The sequence below is a fragment of the Scyliorhinus torazame genome, chromosome 31 (genome assembly GCF_047496885.1).
Source record: "Scyliorhinus torazame isolate Kashiwa2021f chromosome 31, sScyTor2.1, whole genome shotgun sequence".
NCBI classification, from domain to species: Eukaryota; Metazoa; Chordata; class Chondrichthyes; order Carcharhiniformes; family Scyliorhinidae; genus Scyliorhinus; species Scyliorhinus torazame.
The window spans coordinates 16045959-16060520 of NC_092737.1; the positions used below are offsets into that span (position 1 = coordinate 16045959).

General features: G+C 51.5%; 1 protein-coding gene across 1 annotated transcript in view; it reads left to right on the forward strand.

Annotated features, from left to right (window-relative positions):
- Positions 1-757: 757 nt before the first annotated feature.
- LOC140404720 (polyunsaturated fatty acid 5-lipoxygenase-like) overlaps positions 758-14562 on the forward strand; it is a 35159-nt gene continuing 21354 nt past the window's right edge. Inside the window, exons 1-3 of the mRNA XM_072493402.1 lie at positions 758-983; positions 4129-4345; positions 8482-8563. Coding sequence (XP_072349503.1) covers positions 834-983; positions 4129-4345; positions 8482-8563 — 449 coding nt within the window. The 5' untranslated portion in view covers positions 758-833. The remainder of the gene's footprint in view (positions 984-4128; positions 4346-8481; positions 8564-14562) is intronic.

The following is a 14562-nucleotide window of genomic DNA, read 5'->3' on the forward strand; positions in this document are numbered from 1 at the left end:
TTGGGACAGTGTCTTTGCGGAGTCTGCACGTTCTTCCCAAGTCTACGTGGGTTTCCTCCGGGCGCTCCGGTTTCCTCCCACAAGTCCCGAAAGACGTGCTCGTTAGGTGAATTGGACATTCTGAATTCTCCCTCAGTGTACCCGAAAAGGCGCCGGAATGTGGCGACGAGGGGATTTGCACAGTGACTTCATTGCAGTGTTAATGTAAGCCTACATGCGAGAATAATAAAGATTATTATTATTCCTCCGTTGGTACAAGTGCGTGGGTTAGGTGGATTGGCCATGCTAAAATTGCCCCTTAGTGTCCAACGGTCAGGTGGACTTAGAGAGGATAGGGCAGAGGCGTGGTCCTAGATAGGGTGCTCTTTTGGTGAGCCGGTGCAGACTCAAAGGGCCGAATGGCCTCCTTCTGCACTGTCGGGATAGTCCCATGGAGGAAACATCCTCTCCTCATCGGAAGATGAAAAGATGAATGTGCAGACAGGAGAGAGGATGTTTGGTAGGATGAGAGACAGATGGGTTAGCATTCAGCAGACTGAGAAGGACTATGAGCAAAACAAAGACAGGTACAGGTTGCGAGTCAATGAATAAGGTACAAACTGTGTTAAAACTCCGGAACGTCCTCCTGAATAGTGTGGGCGTCCCGAAACCCGATATCCCCTGAAGGTGGATCACCGCTCCCAGCTCAAATCCAATTAGAGATGGGTAATAAATGCTGACCTAACCAGCCCACGCCTACATTGTCTTTCAAATTTTCTTGGAGCAAGTGCACTGGGTGTCACGGCAGCCTGGGATCGAGACAGCTCGGCATCTCGTCCTCCCCAACTGCAGAAATGGTCACGTACAAAGTCAGTTTCAGGACTGGGTCAGCGGAGTACGCGGGAACGGACAGCTACGTGTACTGCACGCTGGTCGGAGAATTTGGAGCGAGCCAGAGGACGAGCCTGGATGATTGGCTGCAGGCGGATCTGGAACGGGGAGCTGTAAGTGAACGCGTTGATCAAGGCAGCTCTAAAAGCAGTTCGACGGCCTGCAGGCAATGCAGATGCTTTGCCGGCGCTGTAATGAAGGTGGGGGCTTGTTGAGAATTGATGGCAGATCTCATTGAGAGCAGAAAAGGCAGGTTAATATTTTTTGGAGGTGGTTCTTGGACTGAAGGGGAACTGAAGTGGTCAGTCCTTCGATGGAACTGGTTAAAACCAAACTGGGTGGCGAAGGGGGAAACTGATAGGTGCTTGATACCCAAACTTTGTTTTTTTTGAAAGCCGCATGCTTATGTGACCTCCGCCAGCCCTGCTTCCCACCGCGATCTCTTCAGCTTCGCCAGGGCGGCACAGAGGTCAGCACTGCTGCCTCACGGCGCCAGGGACCCGGGTTCAATTCCGGCCTCGGCTGACTGTATGGAGTTTGCACTTTCTCCCCGTGTCTGCGTGGGTTTCCTCCGGGTGCCCACAGTCCGGAGATGTGCAGCTTACGGTGGACTGGCTGTGCTAAACCGCCCCTTAGTTTCCAGGGATACAAACACAGAAATTGGGAGCAGAAATAGGCAATCCAGCCCTTCGAGCCTGCTCCACCATCAGATCATGGCTGATCTCTTCTTGGTCTCAAAGCCACCTCCCTACCTGTTGCCCATATCCCTTTCACCCGTTTTAATCAGAAATATATCTATCTCCTTCTTGAAACCATTTAATGACTCAGATTCCACCGCACTATGGGGGCACTGAGTTACACAGACTCACCACCCTCTGCGAGAAGTAGTTCCTGCTCATCTCAGTTCTAAATCTACCGCCTCGCAACCTATATCTGTGACCTCTCGTTCTAGATTGCCCCACAACGGGGAACATTTGGTCTTCGTTTACTTTACAATCCCTCTTAGTATTTTATACACCTCGATCAGGTCCCCTCTCATCCTGGGCGAGTATACACCCAAACTGTTTAATCCTTACACGTCGCCCCTTTCATCCCTGGAATCAGCCTGGTGAACCTCCTCCAATACCACCCCATCCTTCCTCAAATAAGGAAACCAAAACTGGACCCAATACTCCCGATGTGGGCTCACCAACACGCTATACAATTGCAACGACACTTCTCTACTTATATACTCCAGTCCTTTTGCAATAAACACGAACATTCCATTTGCCTTTTTAATTACATGCTGTACCTGTAGACCGACTTTCTGTGATCCATGAACAAAGACGCCTAGATCTCTCTGCCCAGACACATTTTGAATCTGCTTTCCATTTAGATAATAATTTGCCTTTCTACGTTTTCAGCTAAAATGGATAACCTCACACGTATCCACATTAAACTCCACCTGCCAAATTTTGGGGGCAATCTCTGAGCCTCTCTATATCCGTCTGTAAACTCTGTATCTCCTCATCGCTGCCTACTTTCCCACCTATTTTAGTATCATCCGCAAATTTTGCTATGTTACACTCTGTCCCTGCTTGCAGATCATTTATATAGATTGTGAACGGTTGAGGTCTGAGGTTTGACCCCTGATACACCCCGCTAGTTACAGTTCACCAGCCCAAGAAGGACTCATTTATCCCAACGTTCTGCTTTCTGTCAGTCAGCCAATCCTCAATCTAATCTAGAACTCTACCCCCAATCCCCTGTGATCTCACCTTCTGGATCAGCCTTTCATACGGCACCTTGTCAAACGCCTTCTGGAAGTCTAGATATACCACATCCACAGGTCCCCCCTTATCCACCTTGCTGGTTACATCCTCCAAGAACTCAAGCAAGTTTGTCAAGCACGACTTACCCTTTATTAAAGCGTGCTGACAATGGTGGATCGAGCCTTGCCTTTACAAATGTTCAGTCATCTCCTCAATGATTGCTTCCAGCAACTTCTCCATCCCAGAGGTCAAGCTAACCGGTCTATAGTTGATTACTTTTTGGCTCTCTCCCTTTTTGAACAGCGGCATCACATTAGCCTGTTTCCAATCCATCAGGACCTTTCCCGAATCCAGGGAATTCTGAAATATCATAACCAATGCATCCACTATCTCTGCCGCTACCTCCCTTAATGTCCTAGGGGTGGAGACCATTAGGTTTCGTGGATTTATATGCATTTAATCTCATTGGATTATTCAATACCGTCTCCCTCGTGGTGGTTATTGCACCAAGTTTCTCAGCATTAACTGTAGTCTCTGGCAAATGTATATCATCTTCTACTGTGAAGACAGAGGCAAAATATTGGTTCGGATTTATAGGTTAGTGGGCAGCACGGTGGCACAGTGGTTAGCTCATGGCGCCGAGGTCCCAGGTTCGATTCCGGCCCCTGGTCACTGTCCGTGTGGAGTTTGCACATTCTCCCTGTGTCTGCGTGGGTTTCGCCCCCACAACCCAAAGATGTGCAGGGTAGGTGAATTGGCCACGCTAAATTGCCCCTTAATTGGAAAAAATGAATTGGGTACTCAAAATTTTAAAAAAGAAAGGGATTTACAGGTTAGGTGGGGTTACGGGGATAGGGCGGGGGAATGGGCTTAGGTAGGGTGCTTTTTCAGAAGGTTGATGCAAAATTGATGGGCCGAATGGCGTCCTTCTGCACTGTAGAGATTCTAACTCTGGCCTCTTGCACATCTCCGATCGTCCAACCATAGGCGGCCTTCAGCTGTCAGGATCTTAAACTCTGATTGATATTCCCTCCCTAAACCTTTCGTTCAAAGGCATCCTATATAACCAGCATCTTTGGATCCGAATATCACCTCAGGTGCCTTGAGGTCAAGTGCTTGAAATGCTCCTGCGAAACACCTTGGGATAATTCAGTGGGTTAAAGGCGGTATATAAATGCAATTTTCTGTTTTCGGTGCTCTATTTGACTATGGAAGGCATCATTGCCCGGGATAATGCCGTTCTTGCACGACACTGGCCGGCACACAGAGTTTCCGGTGGTCGGACCGCCACCTTGTGGTCTGGAGGGAAAACCCCCATTGTGGCGACGAGGATTTTGTGACCCTTCTCTGCACCGAGTGGAGGTTTTAACCCACACCTTCTGGTCTTTGGCGCTGCTGGACGGTTAGTCACGTGCTGAGTCATCCCGATCATGATTTCGATGTATGCTAACCCCCCACCTACCCACCCCCCCCCCCCCCCCCCCCCCCGGATTAATGTCATTTCCAGGTGGATTGTTACGAAATCACCAGCGACCAAGACCTTGGCACCATTTGGTTTGTGGAGCTGGAAGTGAATCGATTGCCGCTGGCGGATTATTTGTCGCTGTTTCAAGATTACTGGTTCTGCTGCTCGGTGATGGTACAGAGCCCCTCGGGAGGGACCTTCCATTTCCCGTGCTTCAGGTGGCTGGAAAATTGCACCGTGCGGATCCGGGAAGGAACAGGTGAGGTGGCAAAGCCCGTGGAGGGGGGGGGGGGGGGGGGGGGGGGGGGGGGGGGGGGGGGGGAGGCGGTGTTGGTAAAACTGACCCATTGAAATAAGTTCAATTCAGTAACGCCTTTCACCAGCGCCACGAGCCCTCATGGGGACTTTACAACCGATGGGGGACTTTCGGAGCGCGGACATTGTTGCAGGAAACGTGGCGGGGACTTTAGGCACAGCAGGATCCCGCAGCCAGCAGTGAAGTAGTGACCAGAGCATCTTTCTTATTTTGGGGCGATGCTGGATGAATGTTGTCCCGGACACCGCGGACAGCGCCGCTGCTGTTTATTTCGGAGTAGCTCCTGAGGAAGCGGACAGGGCTTAATGTCCAGTCCGAGAGACTGGACATTTGGCCCATCCGCACTTTGTAAGCTAAATCTGAGCTCACTACCGAACACTGTCTGAACATCAAGCCAGGGTTAAGCTCCCTTTCCAGAAATGCATTCAAAATAAGGGATGGGTCTTGTCTGTCAAAATTCAGCCTTGCCCATCTCCTCGGGTAGTGCATGTGTCTGCTGCTCTTGTCCTTCTAGATGGAAGAGGTCGGGGGTTTGGAAGGCGCTGTCGAAGGAGGCTTGGTGAGTTGCTGCAGTGCATCTTGTCGATGGTGCACATGGCTGGGTTTTTCTAAAAGCCATCCGACCTCATGATCTGATTCAGGCAGTGTTCACTTCTATTATAATCTTTATTAGTGTCACAAGTAGGCTTACATTAACACTGGACTAAGTCTTACAACACCAGGTTAAATTCCAACAGGTTTGTTTCGATGTCACTAGCTTTCGGAGCGCTGCTCCTTCCTCAGGTGAATGAAGAGGTCTGTTCCAGAAACACATATATAGACAAATTCAAAGCTGCCAGCCAATGCTTGGAATGCGAGCATTAGCAGGTGATTAAATCTTTACAGATCCAGAGATGGGGTAACCTCAGGTTAAAGAGGTGTGAATTGTGTCAAGCCAGGACAGTTGGTAGGATTTTGCAGGCCAGATGGTGGGGGATGTATGTAATGCGACATGAATCCCAGGTCCCGGTTGAGGCCGCACTCATGTGTGCGGAACTTGGCTATAAGTTTCTGCTCGGCGATTCTGCGTTGTCGCGCGTCCTGAAGGCCGCCTTGGAGAACGCATACCCGGAGATCAGAGGCTGAATGCCCTTGATTGCTGAAGTGTTCCCCGACTGGAAGGGAACATTCCTGCCTGGTGATTGTCGCGCGATGTCCGTTCATTCGTTGACGCAGCGTCTGCATGGTCTCGCCAATGTACCACGCTTCGGGGCATCCTTTCCTGCAGCGTATGAGGTAGACAATGTTGGCCGAGTCGCACGAGTATGTACCGCGTACCTGGTGGGTGGTGTTCTCACGTGTAATGGTGGTATCCATGTCGATGATCTGGCACGTCTTGCAAAGATTGCCATGGCAGGGTTGTGTGGTGTCATGGTCACTGTTCTGAAGACTGGGTAGTTTGCTGCAAACAATGGTTTGTTTGAGGTTGCGCGGTTGTTTGAAGGCAAGTAGTGGGGGTGTGGGAATGACCTTGGCAAGATGCTCATCTTCATCAATGACGTGTTGAAGGCTGTGAAGAAGATATTGTAGTTTCTCCGCTCCGGGGAAGTACTGGACGACGAAGGGTATTCTGTCGGTTGTGTCCCATGTTTGTCTTCTGAGGAGGTCGGTGCGGTTTTTCGCTGTGGCGCATTGGAACTGTTGATCGATGAGTCGAGTGCCATATCCCGTTCGTACGAGGGCATCTTTCAACGTCTGTAGATGTCTGTTACGCTCCTCCTCGTCTGAGCAGATCCTGTGTATACGGAGAGCTTGTCCATCGGGGATGGCTTCTTCAATGTGTTTAGGGTGGAAGCTGGAGAAGTGGAGCATCATGAGGTTATCCGTGGGTTTGTGGTAAAGCAAAGTGCTGAGGTGACCGTCCTTGATGGAGACGAGTGTGTCCAAGAATGCAACTGATTTTGGAGAGTAGCTCATGGTGAGTCTGATGGTTGGATGGAACTTATTAATGTCATCGTGTAGTCGTTTCAGTGATTCTTCGCCGTGGGTCCAAAGGAAAAAAATGTCATCAATGTATCTGGTGTATAACGTCGGTTGAAGGTCCTGTGCGGTGAGTAGGTCCTGTTCAAACTTATGCATGAAGATGCTGGCGTATTGGGGTGCGCATTTGGTCCCCATGGCTGTCCCGTGCATCTGGATGAAGAACTTGTTGTCGAAGGTGAAGACGTTGTGATCCAGAATGAAGCGGATGAGTTGCAGAATTGCGTTTGGAGATTGGCAGTTGTCGGTGTTGAGTACTGAGGCTGTTGCAGCAATGCCGTCGTCATGGGGGATGCTGGTGTAGAGTGCCGAGACGTCCATTGTGACGAGGAATGTTCCTGGTTCAACTGGTCCATGGTTGCTGAGTTTCTGTAGGAAGTCCGTCGTGTCACGACAGAAGCTGGGCGTGCCTTGTACGATGGGTTTCAAGATGCCCTCGATGTAGCCAGAGAGGTTCTCACACAGGGTCCCATTGCCTGAAACGATAGGGCGACCTGGTGTGTTGGCCTTATGTATTTTCGGGAGGCAGCAGAGATCTCCAATGCGGGGAGTACGTGGGATGAGAGCACGTAGGGTGCTCTGGAGATCTGGATCCAAGGTCTTGATCAGTCTGTTAAGTTGGCGGATGTGTTCCTTGGTCGGATCTGCGGGTAACTGTCTGTAGTGTTCTTGGTTGTTGAGGTGTCGGTATACTTCTTTGCAGTAGTCCGTTCTGTTCAGTATGACATGGCCCCCCCTTTGTCTGCTGGTTTGATGACGATGCTGTGGTTGGTCTTGAGTGCGCGGATGGCATTGCGTTGTGCTTGGGTGACGTTCGGGGCTGTCTTGTGAATGCGACTGGTGAATCTGGCATTGACGCGACTCCTGACGGCTTGAGCATGTATGTCGAGTCTAGGGCAGCGGCCTTCCGGAGGGGTCCAATTTGACTTTCCTCTTCGGTTGCCGCACCGCAGATCTCTCGGTCTGCTGTTCCGGTTCATTGGTAGTCTCCTTGGGTTCGCTGTTGGCCTCTTGGGGTCTGTGGAAGAATTCCCGGAGCCTCATTCGCCTGATGAATTCCTCCGCGTCTGCCGCGAGACTGATGGGGTCCATTTTGGTGGTGGTGCAGAAATTGAGCCCTCTGCTGAGGACTTCGATTTCGTCTGGTTGAAGGGTGTAGTCCGACAAGTTGACAATGGATTTCCCTGTATTGTTTTCTACTGTGACACCGGGGGTGGCTTGGTTGCTGCCGGTGGTGATGCCAAGTTTCTCAAGCTTTCTGTTCTAGGTGTGCATATAGGTGGCATAGTATTGTTGTCTCATCTGTTTGGCGGTGTTCCACAGCTGGTCTGCTGCGTCCTGAGTGCAAGTTGAGAATATGGCCTCTATCTTGGTTTCCAGGTTGCGTCGCCTGCTGTAGAGCTGGCGGACGAGGTGGTTGAGGAGTGTGAGAGAGGTGCGACGGCAGAGTCTCTCAGCGTAGTCTGTGTTGTCGGTCGACTTGAGTGGGTTTGTGATCTGTAGCCCTTTCGGGATCTTGTCTGCTTTCTTGCATCTTTGTAGAAATTTAATGTCAGTGTCTATATGCGCGATCTTCCTGGAGATCCTCTCATTACATACACTGTATGTAATACATTAACACTGCAATGAAGTTACTGTGAAAATCCCCTCGTCGCCACATTCCGGCGCCTGTTCGGGTACACAGAGGGAGAATTCAGAATGTCCAATTCACCAGCACAGGCCTAAATCGGTGGCTTTGAAAACAGACCAAGGCAGGCCAGCAGCACGGTTCAATTCCCGTACCAGCCTCCCCGAACAGGCGCCGGAATGTGGCGACTAGGGGCTTTTCACAGTGACTCCATTTGAAGCCTACTTGTGACAATAAGTGATTTTCATTTCATTTCTTTCGGGACCTGTGGGAGGATATCTAATATTGTGTAGATAAACCATTCCTACCCCTTCGCTCGATTCCAGTCTGTAACACGTTCCTGAGGATCACATTCCTCTCTACACACGAACAAGCCAAGGGGTCCAGCCTGTAACTCATATTCTGTACTCAACTCTGGAATGTTCCGTTGCAGCTAAGAGGTTCTGTGATGACCGGTTGGACATATTTCAGTCCCATCGCCAGGCTGAACTGCGGGAGAGACAGCAGCTGTACAGGTAAGCCCCAGATATCTCACCTTTCCTTTCCAGACTGACTCGAGATCACACAGCCTCTGGCAACGGGATTGTCGATTAATATCCCAACCAAGTGTCCACGGAACGCGCTTATCCAAAGGGGATTGTCCGTTTAAAAAAGTGTATCTATTATTTCAGTGATGTGTCCCAGTGACAAGTGACTTGTTTTTGCTGCCGTTTAGTGCCACAATCTCAAAATAACAAGAATTCACACCTTAATTACCCCATCCAAACCTGCCTAGTATCGCCTGCAGCAGAGAATCTGTCCCAACAGATTCCTGATGTGGTTTCTGTTACACGCCAATTTACTCCCACCCGACATTTAACCCTATCGGCATATCCTTCCATTCCTCCCTCTCTCATGTGTTTATCCTGCTCCCCCCTTGAATTTTAAAAATTAAAGGGCAGCACGGTGGCGCAGTGGTTAGCATTGTTGCCTCACGGCGCCGAGGTCCCAGGTTCGATCCCGCCTCTGGGCCACTGTCCGTGTGGAGTTTGCACGTTCTCCCTGTGTCTGCGTGGGTCTCGCCCCCACAACCCAATGTGCAGGGTAGGTGGATTGGCCCCGCTAAATTGCCCCTTCCCAATCCCTAATCAGAAGGCGGTGGGGGAGCCGCCTTCTTGCGCCGCTGCAGTCCCGTGTGGTGTAGGTACACCCACAGCGCTGTTAGGGAATTCCAGGATTTTGACCCAGCGACAGTGAAGGAACGGCCGATATATTTCCCAGTCGGGATGGAGGGGAACCTCCAGGTGGTGGGGTTCCCAGGTATCTGCTGCCCTTGTCCTAGTGCTCAAGCGTTTGGATGGTGCCGTTGTCGTCGGAACATTCCGGAGTTGAGTACAGGAACAGGAGGAGGCCATTCGGCCCCTCGAGCCTGCTCCGCCGTTCAATAGGATCGCGGCTGAGCCGATATTCCTCACGTCCACTTTCCTGCCCTTTCCCCATGACCCTCGATTCCTTCGCCGATCGAGAATCTATCTCAGCCTTAAATATGCACAAGGACTCTGCCCCCACAGCTCTCTGTAGCAAGGAGTTCCAAAGACTCACAACCCTCTGGGAGAAGAAATTCCTCCTCCTCTGTCTTAAATTGGCACCCCTTTATTCTGAGTCTACGCCCTCTGGTCTTCGACTGTCCAATAAGGGGAAACATCCTCTCAGCATTTACCCCTGTCAAATCCCCCTTAAAAACCCGATGGGCTGGATTCTCCAGTCGCCGACGGCAACGCCGAAATCGGTTTTGGCGATCGGCCGGAGAATCCGAGTTCCCGCCCAAACTGGGGACAGAGCCGCTTTCGCGATGCTCCACCCCCTCCAAAGCGGCGTACTCTAGGAGTCCGCCGTGCACCGTATCGACAGCCTCAGGACATTGCCTGAGGCTCGTCCATCCCCAAATGCTCCGCCCTCGACCGGCCGAGTTCCCGACGGCACGGGACACTCGTGGTCTCATCCGTCGGGAACTTGGCGTGGCGGCTGCGGACTCAGTCCAGCGCCGCCACAGTCGGGGGAGGGCCGATCCGTGGTCGGGGGGGAAGGGGACATTATTCAGGACTGGGGGCACTGCGGGTGGGGGGTGGGGGTGGCCCGGGGCGCGCTAGCCAGCCAAAGGAGGGGAGCCATGTCCGCGAGCAGCCGCCGCCATGTAGCACGGCGTGGCCGCTGCAGGCCGCCGTCCGCCTGGGCGGCCACGGACCCGGCAATTCTCCGGGCCGCATCGACAGCTGGAGCCGCGTGCTCTTCGCTGCCCTCCTGCTAGCCCCCAGCTACACGGGGGATCGGTGGCCGTTTTGCCCCGTTTTATTTGGAGTAAAACGCCACCGTTCCCACTCTGGCGTGGGGACATAGCCCCAGAATCGGAGAATCCAACCCCATGTGTTTCAATGAGATCCCCTCTCATTCTTCTAAATTCCAACGCGTGGAGTCCCGACCTGTTTAATCTTTGCTCAGGAGACAATCCCGCCACAGCGGATCACCCCAATGAACGGTCTCTGAACCGCCTTGAATTAAATATCTATCCTTAAATAAGGGGACAAAAACTGTTCCCAGTGCTCCAGATGTGGTCTCATAAGCTCGTCAGATATAGGAGCAGAATTAGGCCATTCGGCCCATCGAGTCTGCTCCGCCATTCTATCATGGCTAGTTTGTTCCTCATCTGCTGCCTGCAATGGATTGCGAAATCAGCCAGAGCATCTCCTCCCTGGAACACGTGACCGCGGAGCGGGAGTCGGCAATTTAGCCTCCCGAGGCTAAACGCCCTCAATGTGCTCATGGCTGATCCCATCCTGGCCTCAACTCCACCGTCCTGCCCGTTCTCCATAACCCTTCAACCCGTCCCCAATTAAAAATCTAAATCCTCCTGCAATTTGCTCACTGTCCCAGCATCCACCGCACTCATAGGGGGAGCGAATCCCACAGATTCCCACCCTTTGGGATCTGTTTTAAATTCGCTACCTCTTCTTCTAAGATTATGGCCTCTCGTTTTAGAATGCCCTGCAAGAGGAAGCATCCGCTCCACCTCTACGTTATCCATACTTTTGTGAGGGCCACGAAGAATCCAGCACGAATTGAAGGATCGAAAGAAATAACATTTATTTACAATAACATATATATACTGTTGCAGCAGCAGCAGCTCCTTGCTGCTCACTCTCCTCTAGCCGGTTCCAAACTGGCCAGCTTTATTTATGCAGGGAATCTGCTAATGATTTCTTCCCCCCCCCCCCCCCCCCCGCCCCCCCTCATTGGGGAAGCTCATACTCCCAAAGGATTGTGGGATTGCCATTAGTCCCCAGCCAGTGGTAAGCAGGCAGGTTATAACACATGCCTTTCAGCATCTTGTATACCTCAATTAGATCTCCCCTCATTCGCCTAAACTCTAGAGTGCATAGGCCTAAACTCTCACCAGTACCTTGTACAATTGCAGCAAGACTTCCCGACTCTTCTACTCCAACCCTCTTGAAATAAGGGCCAACGTTTCACTGGCCTTCCTGATTATCCGCTGTATGTGTGCCAGCTTCCTGCAGTTTTTTTCCATTTAAATAATGCTCTGTTCTTTTGTTCTCCAAAATGAACTTCACATTTGCCAACTTTTTGCCCACCCATAATTAACCTCCCGCTATCTCTTTGCAAACTGTCTGAATCCCTCCCGCAATCTGCCTGTCCACCTATTTTAGTGTCGCTGCACATTTGGCGACAGTACATTCACTTCCTTCCCCCAAGTCAGTATAATATATTGTAAACAGTTATGGTCCCAGCTCTGGTCCCTGGGGAACCCCAGTGGTTTCCACCGACCTTACCTCCACTCGCTGGTTCCTGCCCATTAGCCAATTCTCTTCTCGATGGCAGACACCACTTGATGGTATACTCGGTGGTGGAGGGAGTGAGTGTTTGTGGAAGGGGTGCCAATCAAGCGGGGCTGCTTTGTCCTGGATGGTGTCGAGTTTCTTGAGTGTTGTTGGAGCTGCGCTCATCCAGGCAAGTGGAGAGTATTCCATCACATTCCTGACTTGTGCCTTGTGGATGGTGGACAGGCTTTGGGGGGAGGTCAGGAGGTGAGTTACTCTCCGCAGGATTCCCAGCCTCTGACCTGCTCTGGTAGCCACAGTATTAGTGTGGCTGGGTCCAGTTCAGTTTCTGATCAATGGTAACCCCCAGGATGTTGATAGTGGGAGATTCAGCGATGGTAATGCCATCGAATGTCAAGGGTCGATGGTTAGATCAAAGAACAAAGAACAAAGAAAAGTACAGCACAGGAACAGGCCCTTCGGCCCTCCAAGCCCGTGCCGACCATGCTGCCCGTCTAAACTACAATCTTCTACACTTCCTGGGTCCGTATCCCTCTATTCCCATCCTATTCATGTATTTGTCAAGATGCCCCTTAAATGTCACTATCGTCCCTGCTTCCACCACCTCCTCCGGTAGCGAGTTCCAGGCACCCACTACCCTCTGTGTAAAAAACTTGCCTCGTACATTTCCTCTAAACCTTGCCCCTCTCACCTTAAACCTATGCCCCCTGGTAATTGACCCCTCTACCCCGGGGAAAAGCCTCTGACTATCCACTCTGTCCATGCCCCTCATAATCTTGTAGACCTCTATCAGGTCGCTCCTCAACCTCCGTCGTTCCAGTGAGAACAAACCGAGTTTATTCAATCGCTCCTCATAGCTAATGCCCTCCATACCAGGCAACATTCTGGTAAATCTCTTCTGCACCCTCTCTAAAGCCTCCACATCCTTCTGGTAGTGTGGCGACCAGAATTGAACACTATACTCCAAGTGTGGCCTAACTAAGGTTCTACACAGCTGCAACATGACTTGCCAATTCTTATACTCAATGCCCCGGCCAATGAAGGCAAGCATGCCGTATGCCTTCTTGACTACCTTCTCCACCTGTGTTGCCCCTTTCAGTGACCTGTGGACCTGTACACCTAGGTCCTCTCTTGTTGTCGAATACTGTCTGCAGCTTCGGGCCCCTTACTTAAGGATGGATGTAAACGTGTTGGAGGTGTTTGGAGGAGGAGGGTGGGGGTTGTGGTTCAAAGGAGGTTTACTAGATTGATACCTGGAATGAGCGGGTTGTCAGATGAGGAAAGTTTGGAAAGGTTGGGCTTGTTTCCAGTAGAGTCTTCGAGAGTGAGGGTTGCTGACGGCACGGTGGCACAGTGGTTAGCACGGTGGCCTCACAGCGCCCGGGACCAGGGTTCGATTCCGGCCTCGGGTCACTGTCTGTGCGGAGTCTGCACGTCCTCCCCGTGTCTGCGTGGGTTTCCTCCGGGTGCTCCGGTTTCCTCCCAGAGTCCAAAGATGTGCAGATTGGGTGGATTGGCCGTGCTAAAATTTGCCCCTTAGTGTCCAAAGATGTGCAGATTAGGTAGGATTATGGGGATGGGGCCTAGGTAGGCTGCTATTTCAGAGGGTCAGTGCGTACTCAATGGGCCGGTGGCCTCCTTCTGCACTGTAGCGACTCTATGATCTTGAATGGCGTTGACAAGGTAGATGTGAAAGTGAGGTTTCCTCTTGTAGGTCCAGAACTAGGAGATGCAGTTTCTCAATTCCCGACCTCAGCGTCGTGAGGCAACAGCGATAACCCACTGCGCCGCCGTGCTGCCCACTGAATATTTTTAAGGCGGGGGCAATGAAAGGTTATCGGGGGATAGATGGGGTAGGTGGAACTCAACCCAACAGCTCATAGAATCATAGAATCACGGAATTTACAGTGCAGAAGGAGGCCATTCGGCCCGTCGAGTCTGCACTAGCCCCTGGAAAGAGCACCCCCCCCTCAAGCCCACACCTCCAACCTACCCCCGTAACCCAGTTACCCGACCCAACCTTTGGGACACTGAGGGCAATTTACCACGGCCAATCCACCCTAACCCGTACCTCTTTGGACTGTGGGAGGAAACCGGAGCACCCGGAGGAAACCCACGCGGACACGGGGGAGAACGTGCAGACTCCGCACAGACAGTGACCCGAGCCGGGAATCGAACCTGGAGCTGTGAGGCAGCCGTGCTAATCACTGTGCCACCGAGCCGCTCAGCTATGATGTTACTGAATGGTAGAGCAGGATAAAGGGGCCGAATGGCCTACCTCTGCTCCTATTTCATATGATTGTAACCTTGGTGGTGACTTGCACGCTCAGTCTTAACCCAAATATTAAGCCCGATTAACCCAAATATTAAGCCTTGTAAACTCATTTGTTCAAATTTTGCGAAGCCCATTCGTAGATGGAGCTCTTCTCACGAGCCATGTTCTCTGAGTGACTCTTTCCTCAGAAGCACGGGCTCTGGCCAGTACCCAATGGCTCCCAGAAAGAGAGTGAGAGAGAAAGAAAGAGAGAGAGAGACAGAGAGAGAGAGACAGAGAGAGAACGACGTCATAAACACAGGCAAAAACATTGCCAGCTAAATGGCCAAATAGCTAAATGGCTGTGGGGGTTTTGTGGTCAGAGGTGTTCGGAGTGTAAAATGTGTAACTGAGAGATAGAGAGGAA